This window comes from Octopus sinensis, unplaced genomic scaffold (assembly GCF_006345805.1).
Source record: "Octopus sinensis unplaced genomic scaffold, ASM634580v1 Contig12956, whole genome shotgun sequence".
Lineage (NCBI taxonomy): Eukaryota > Metazoa > Mollusca > Cephalopoda > Octopoda > Octopodidae > Octopus > Octopus sinensis.
In genome coordinates, this window is record NW_021832829.1 from 570,398 (window position 1) to 578,654 (window position 8,257).

Below are 8,257 nucleotides of genomic sequence, written 5' to 3' on the forward strand. Positions count from 1 at the left end.
TGTTTTAAGGACGTGGGCCGTGATGGGGTTAGTGGATTCTTTAAGGTTAAGTATCCTTTCACGTGACGTAAATACAGGGGTTTACTCCGGCATTCGTCAGACTCGGCCCTCAGACAATCATGACTTTCTTAATTTACGAACAACTTGTTAGTAAATTTGGTAAAACTGTTGTGGAATGTTCTCCTTAAAAATATTTAATGTATTCTTTTTAATAAATATTTTTTAATATTTTTGCTATTAAATTTACTTTATAATTGGTTGCCTAGCCATTGATAAGGACAACTAAAGTTCTAGAAGACTACTAGTGAGCAAATATTCCGTAGATTTACTGGAAGATACTTTGGTTTAACGAAGGGTCTTTGGGGTTAATATAATTTTGTCTAAAATCCTTAAATTAGAAATAGTTTGTTCCTGAAATAAATTTCCAAATTAGTGTTCAATGAATTACCTAAAATCACACTATTTTTAAATTTGACGTAAAATGACTTGGTTTCTTACAATTAACATAATTAGTTCATTAATTTTGACAAGTAGTTGCTGAATAATAATTATTTTAGTTGAAATGCTTTCCATGTTTATTCCCACAATAATGAATGTGCATAGACAGTATCGTATAGTACAGTCAGAAACAGACCAAAAAATTAGAGAAATCAATGGAGAATATATCGCCGTACTTAACGTCGGAAATTATTCAGAAGTAAACCTTATTCGGGACGAAATTAATTTTATCAAATACTGGGCCTCCTATTGGTCTCCGATTACATCTCAAAAATTTCATATGGGAACAAACATTGATAAAATCAGTCATTTTCCCACTGGAAATGATATTTTTATTGTTAGAATGTTATCATCAGCTAGTACTCCACATAATGTGAGAATATTTATTTCTCATACGAATTTTTTATTTAATGGGGAACTTAATGTCACGGGAGAAGTAAATGTTAAATTCAAAAATTTGGAAGATTAGTCACTGTAATCTGTAAGAGAAATTGCATCAAGTTATTATAATTTAGTTCTTCAATGATTGAGAAATTATCAAGTTTTCATTGAGCAATAGTCTGAAAATTTTTTTCTATGAGAGATTTATTCTATGAACAGTTATAATAAATCATTTTTGTCTAACGATTTACGGATGGTTGGTTTTGCTCTCTCTGGACAAATTATTCTCATCGAGGTATTCACAGAATATAATCCGACCTCCTAATTTTTTTTTTATTTTTTTAATGAATCAGGCCATTTTATTATTAAAAAGGTTTTAGACGAGCTGTCTCGTCAACTTTGTTATCCTTAAAAGCTATTTGTGAGTCTATTGATTCGTCCAACCCAGGAGAGTGGATGTCATCTCTTTTGAACTATGTCAAAGATCGTCTCAAGCGAGTACCTAGGGGAGGGTGGCCACTTATGGCCAGCTATTTTAATTCTAAATTTGGTAAGAAAAAATCGATATTCGAATTGAAAAAACTTGCTACTACTTTCCGCGGAAATAATGAAATCACCAAAACTGGACATAATATGAATAGAAAATTACCTGATTTGACACTGTACAACAAAATTTTTGAAGAATTATTAATTCAATTGATCAAAATAAATCAATACCAATCGAAGAAAGGAAGCAAACAAGAAAGATTCAATCTCAGCATGTAAATCATGAAGTGATTGAAATGATTAATAAAGCCCTAATTGAATACACGTCGAATAACATTCCTGCAAGTATTGAGGATATTTCGTCTTTGATATACTCAGCACAATGTGTATATCAACAGATATCAAGTAAATTGACATTCAAGTCGAATTGGAAACAAAAAATCCAAAATAAAATTGAATCTTTGATGGAGAATGATCGGTTAATATCAAAGCATTTTATGTCCACCACTAAAGATGAGGAACGGAAGAAAGCAGTAGACATTCTCTGCTCCTACAATTATAAGAAGTCTAAAAGGGGGGAGTTTGAGAGAATATCGTCTACAATAAATGATCAAATCAAAATTCTAAACAAAAAGTTATCAGTTTCAGATTCAAGAAGGCAATATGGAATAGATAATAGAAACTTCGAGTTGAACAGAAGATCGTTCTACAGAAGCTGAATCCCAATTCTGATAACAAACAAATTGCTGGTTTTGACTCGTCTGAGTGTCTCAAGTTTTGGGGTGATGTTTGGAAGAAAAGGGATAAAACTGATTTGGGCCTTGGAGTGAACAAAAGAGTAACTGGAGTGGAAGATAATGCACCTGACGTTAGCGACGAGTTTATATCAAACTTAATTGAGTACCTTCCTAATTGGAAGGCTCCGGGATGTGATGCTGTGTACAATTTCTTTATCAAAAAGCTGGACTCTCTTCACAAATTTCTTTTCCAAGAGATCAGAAATATTATTAATGGTGTCAGTCAACCACAAGGATGGTTTTACACTGGAATTACATTTTTAATCCCAAAGAAAGCAAACTCTGTTGATCCGAAGGACCTTAGACCAATTACATGCATGCCGTGCTTATATAAATTGGTCACAAAATGTGTGAACGAAAAAATCGCTGTATATGCTGATACTTACGATCTGATAACGGAGTTCCAGTTGGGATCTAAACGCCATTGCCAAGGAGCAAAGGAATTAGCGCTTCTAAATAGACGCGTTAATGAAGTTTATGGAAACAAATTATTATGTGCATGGATCGACGTAAAGAAAGCTTTTGACTCAGTGAGTCACGAATTTCTTTTTGAAGTTTTGGAAAACTCAGGACTACCTAAATGGATAACGAAATTTATGATGTCAATAATTCCTAACTGGAGAGTGTCGTTAAGATTAGGAAAAGAGCTGCTTGGAACAGTTAATATTGATCGTGGTATACTCCAAGGTGACTCACTGTCACCACAGTTATTTGTATTGGTCTTGGATCCATTAAGCAGGATTTTATCTTTAAAATATCCGAGTATGTCAATCAATACTGGTGAAGACAAGTCCTTAACCTTTTCTACCAATCATTTTCTATTCATCGATGATTTGAAGCTTTTTGCTCAGAAGGAAGAGACACTGGCACGCATGATGGAGGATGTGAACATTTACTTTAAACTGGCTGGTTTGGAGAAGAATTTTGAGAAATCAGCGACAAATTGTTATTTGTTGAGGAATGAAGCTACATTAATGGATGGACTAGATAGCTATCGCTATCTGGGGGTGCTAGAAGACAGATGCAGTAATGTTCTTAAAGAGGATGTACTCAAAAATATTAAAGAAGAAATGCAAAAGCGTATTGGAAGACTATCGGAAACTAAACTAAATGCAGTCAATCTATTTAGAGCAATTAATGAGCATGCTCTATCGCTGATTAACTATTATATCGGTCTACTCAATCTGGAACCATCTTGTTTCGAAGAAATGGACAAGTTTGTCAGAAAGCTGTTGGCTGATTTGAAAATTCACATGAAGCCAGCCTGTAAAGAAAGACTGTATCTGCCAAGAGATACACTTGGAAGGGGACTTGTATCAGTTGCCTTTAAGGCGGAAAAAATGCTGTTGGACTTCAAAACCAATTTGGAAAGGCGAAAGTTAATCTCCTTGAGAAAAGCAGCAATTTTGTGGGCCGAACAGAAAAGGAAAACCCATATGGCCACAATCACAGAATTCCTGCATTGTAAATATGGAACAACCACACTCGATGAGATTGCTAAATCACTACGTGACTTGCAGATAGAGTCACTGTTGCTTAGTATTAAAAAGAAAAGGTTGCATTCGAAGCTATTTGAGTCGCTTGAGAATAATACTTTTGATATCCCAACATCTTCAACATGGCTAAAGAAAGGGAATATATCTCCTAAATCTGAGGCAATGCTCTCTTTTCTTCAAGACAGAAACGTCTTTTTCAGAAACTCTGATGAAAAATGCCCACATTGTAAATCCTCGCCTAAAACCGTGGACCATCTTGCGACGCGATGCAGTAGAATGCTAAATTCAGATTATACCAGAAGGCATAACGAGATTGTGAGGTGTGTTCACATGCACTTGTGTCGGAGATTTGGAATGAAGAAGTCCAAGAGACTGAAAAACCACTCCGTGCAAAGTATAATGTCGAATAGCTCTGCGGAAATTCGGGTCGATACTACAATTCCAACTGAACTAAAAATACAATATAACAAGCCTGATATATTCCTGTATGACAAGAAGGAAAATTTGATATGGATCATTGAAGTGGGTGTTACCTCGATAGATAATTTGAAATCGGTGGAAGTGGAAAAAATGCATAAATACGACATTCTAGCCAGTGAATTACAATTAATTCACAAGGCTAAGGTAAAGATTGTACCGATTGTCCTCACGTGAGATGGGATAGTCTCTACATTCTTCAGAAAATATATGGACCTTCTTAAAATCAAAGAAAGTGTGCAAGCATACATCCAGACTGTTGGTTTGAAAAAAACAATGGAAAGCATGATAGTAGAACACAAATTTGGCTTCGAAAATATGTCTACCTCAGGTAACTCATTTGACGAAGGACGGAAATCGGTGAAGAGACGGCGAGATTCTGTAGTTTCCGCCGATGAAGGAAACAACTCCGAAGTGGGAACAGATAGCGGGAAGAGGATTCCGAGAGTAAACTTGGCGGAGCAAACTAATATGGAAAAGGAAAGTTAATTAGTTAATTAATTAAATTTCAAAATTTTCAATTTTCATAGACGAGCTGTAAAAAGCGCATATAATTAATTCGCAGCTGACGACATAATCGAATAGGCATTGCCGCGAACAACGGCCAAACCTATTCTTTGTCGAATACGGCCAAACCTCCTAATTGGAACACCAAGTGCCTCAAAAACAAGTGTTTTGTAAAACAGATTTTTAAATATCAAAAATCAATTTTGGAAAATAATTAATAAAATATTATTTTATTTTACTTACAATTTTATTTTCGACAATTTTATAGTGCACCAAAATTTCCATAGTTTGTATCAATTTTCATTTTACTCTGACAAAATGACAGTCGGTAAAGAACACGAATAAGACATAAGTTCAAGAGATGTACGTCACCACCTCAACCAAAAAAACAAAAAAACAGTCTACGGAGAGAATGTATAGAACACGCACAAGGGAGATTTAATTAACTTTATGTTTTTTCGAAAGTGCTCTCAATAATAATAAAATGACAGTCAAAAACAAAATGCCCCAAAATGCGGGGGTGCCCCACTCTTAGATTCTACCCTAATTCGGAGTCTGTACCAAGTAAATGATGTTCAAGAAATTATGGGTTTGTTTGTTCATTGTGGTTTTAATGCCCTTTTCAAAAACAATGAAATTCGACATTTTGTCAACATTGTTATCCTCTATTGACTCATCCAACCAAGGAGAGTGGATTTCGTCTCTTTTAAACTGTATTAAAGATCGTCTTAAACAGGTATTTAGTCGCGTGTTGTTAACTATGTTTTTTTGCCCAGCAAATTGAAACCTGCTGTTCATCTTTTGTTCATTCAGAGGTCAACTCTAAATGGCTATCTGTCTCTCTTAGCAAGTCAAAGCAAACTCCTCCAGGGTGATATGTCTGAAGCGGTGCGCATTGTTTCGTTAAACTCTTTTGTGGATCCTTAATGTGATACTGTTCTATACAAACTCCACAGGACACACCCTCTCAACCCTGCCGACATCTTTGTAATACCGCTAATAGATCAGGTTCCGCCTATCTCGATAACCTCGTCGAAAATCTCGGCCTTTCTTGGGTTTTTAGCGTCTACCAGCAGTGGTGTGATAGACGACTTAAAGCCCATTCATTTCCACGATCTCATGTCCTCGATAACCCACAAACCCGGAAGAGATCTGATATCTTAAATCACTCGCCTTTGTTCCCATGTTGCTTCGAGCGCAATTCCAGCTGCCGCCAGAGAGCTTTTCTCTGCAGGGTTCATTGCCTTGTCGAAAGCTGATGATGGCGTGAAGCTTATCGCGTTTGGTAACGTCTTCAGGAGACTTCTGTCAAAATAATGTCCCGCAGAGTGGTCCCCATCCTGAGTTCAGAGTTCCTTCCGTACCAGTACGGTGTCGATATCAAAGGTGCATGTAAAATTCTTGCGCACGGCACTCGCCAACTTTTCCACTCAAAGTCCGAATACTGCAAGTTCATCTTAAAGCTGGGACGTTAGTAACGCTTTTAACTGCGTTCTCCCGGGCCACCTGCTCAAAGTGGTCTCAGTCCGTCGCCCAGAGCTCTTCTCAATTGTTAAATTGAAATATTTCTCTCCAAACTGCCTTTTGAATCACGACCAAATTATTATATCTGAATGTGGTATTTAGCAGGGTGACCTACTGGGCCCACTGCTGTTAGCCCCCTCTGTTGACAATATTGCACGCAACCTTTTTCCCAATGTTAACTTCTGTTACCTGAAGTAACGATCGGGGGACCCACAGAAGTTGTTATGGAGGACGTTAATTGAATCACTTCTGTAAGCTTACCTCACAGCTAGCTTTGTCTTCCTGAAAAATTTCTTTTTGTTCCGAGACCTTCGTTCTTCCCCACTGATTTCTTATTTAGAATCGACAATTTACTCCACAAATCCTTAATATACCATTTCAAAACAAGGTTCACTGGCGACATTTTTACCCGTGCCACCATACCTACGCATTTTGAGAAGATCGAAATTTGCTCTTGTAGGGACCTGGCCCTGTCTTGCTATCTTTCTTTCATTTCGGCTTCCAGGAATTCTTTTTTCTCAGTTTTATTTCTCTCTCGAACCCAAAAAGCGTTCGGAATACCCATCCGTCTGCCGTGTTTGATGCTCACTTAGCCATGGTTTTTTTGCGACTCTTTAGTGCAGGTAAAATGGGATTCAAAAGTTTTTAAATATAAAAAAATTGAGCAAATTATTTGCCGTTAGGTTGTTTCTAAAGCAAGTTTACTTTTAATGCAAACCCAACAGGGCTTGAGTGTGAATGGAAAATGCAAAGCATCATTGCATCATCCACTTATTGTATACGGCAGCTGGCCTTTTTGGAAAATGATAAAATCTGCTTCCTTTTTTTATCTAGATGTCAAAAATGCATTGAATTCTACTTGACGAGATCATATCTCAGAATCTGTCCGTCTTTGCCTTCCCTTATTATATCCCATTGTGAATCTATCATATGCCTCCCCAAGTTGTCTCCTATTTGCTGGTACCGTTATTGTATCATTTTAACTTTATTTATAAGTAAAGACATCGATATTAGGGAATCCAATGAATATCTATACCATTTTCAAGTTAATTTGTCAAAAAAAAATTTGTCAATTATGAACTTAAATTTGTTAATTACAAACTTCAAATATCATCTGCAAAACTCAAATTTACCATTTTGAAATTCAATTTTGCATTTTATCAAAATATTAGAATAGAATAGTATTTATTGACCGAAAAGAAAAGAAAAACAAGGAAGAAATCATTAACGGGGAGATAAAAACAAGACACCGAAGTGTCTCTTTCCATGCGTATCCCCAATTGTAGTCATAGTTGACAACGATTCTCCAAGACCATGAGTCTTTTAACCTTCCGTCAAGTTGTACTCCGTAAACCAATTTCATAGCGAAACGTCTTGTCTTTTCCAACTGTTCGATCAGGTAGTCACTCTCCTCCGTACCGTACCAGCCCTCGTAGCCATATGTGAGGACTGGCTGCACAACGAGATGTATACGTGGATGTACGTTTCCGGATCCAGATGGAACCTGGTTAAGCTTTTGAGAATCCTCACACTCCTCTTTCTCTGATTTGCTATATGATCTGCGTACGAGCCACGACAATTGATGGTTGCTCCCAGGTAATAAAGATTTTTGCTTTTCGAGAGATCCATCACATAACTACTCATCGCATATGCACACGACTCCGCATAGCGACTCCCTCTCCGCAACCATGAAATGGTACTCTTCTCCGGTGCTAGGGTCAAACCCTTCTCTATAGTCCACATCTTTAGCTTTGCAATGTATGATTTAAGTCGTCTCCAAGACTGCGATATCCTTTTCGAGGTATCCATGACCAGGATATCGTCAGCATAGATGACGAGCTTGCCAACCAGGCTACGTGCGGGAAATCAGTCCAAACGCCAAAGTGACAAGCTTCCTAACTGCCTAGTCAATAGAGTTCAAAGAAACTCTATTTCTCTAATGCCTAAACATTTCAAAGGCTTTCGACAGCCATTGGTATCGGAACCTGTTGGATAGGGTACAAATCTGTAAGCCAACAGGAGAAGCTCTGAGTGCGGTGCTTCCTCTCGAACAGCAACTCATTTGTTTCTGAATCTGGCTTCCATACAAGA

General features: G+C 37.1%; 1 protein-coding gene across 1 annotated transcript; it reads left to right on the forward strand.

Annotated features, from left to right (window-relative positions):
• Nucleotides 1–1,661: 1,661 nt before the first annotated feature.
• LOC115229538 lies at nucleotides 1,662–4,312 on the forward strand. The gene is made up of 2 exons (XM_029799870.1): nucleotides 1,662–1,898; nucleotides 2,066–4,312. The coding sequence occupies exons 1-2, from the start codon at nucleotides 1,662–1,664 to the stop codon at nucleotides 4,310–4,312; spliced, it is 2,484 nt and encodes an 827-aa protein (XP_029655730.1).
• Nucleotides 4,313–8,257: the final 3,945 nt, after the last annotated feature.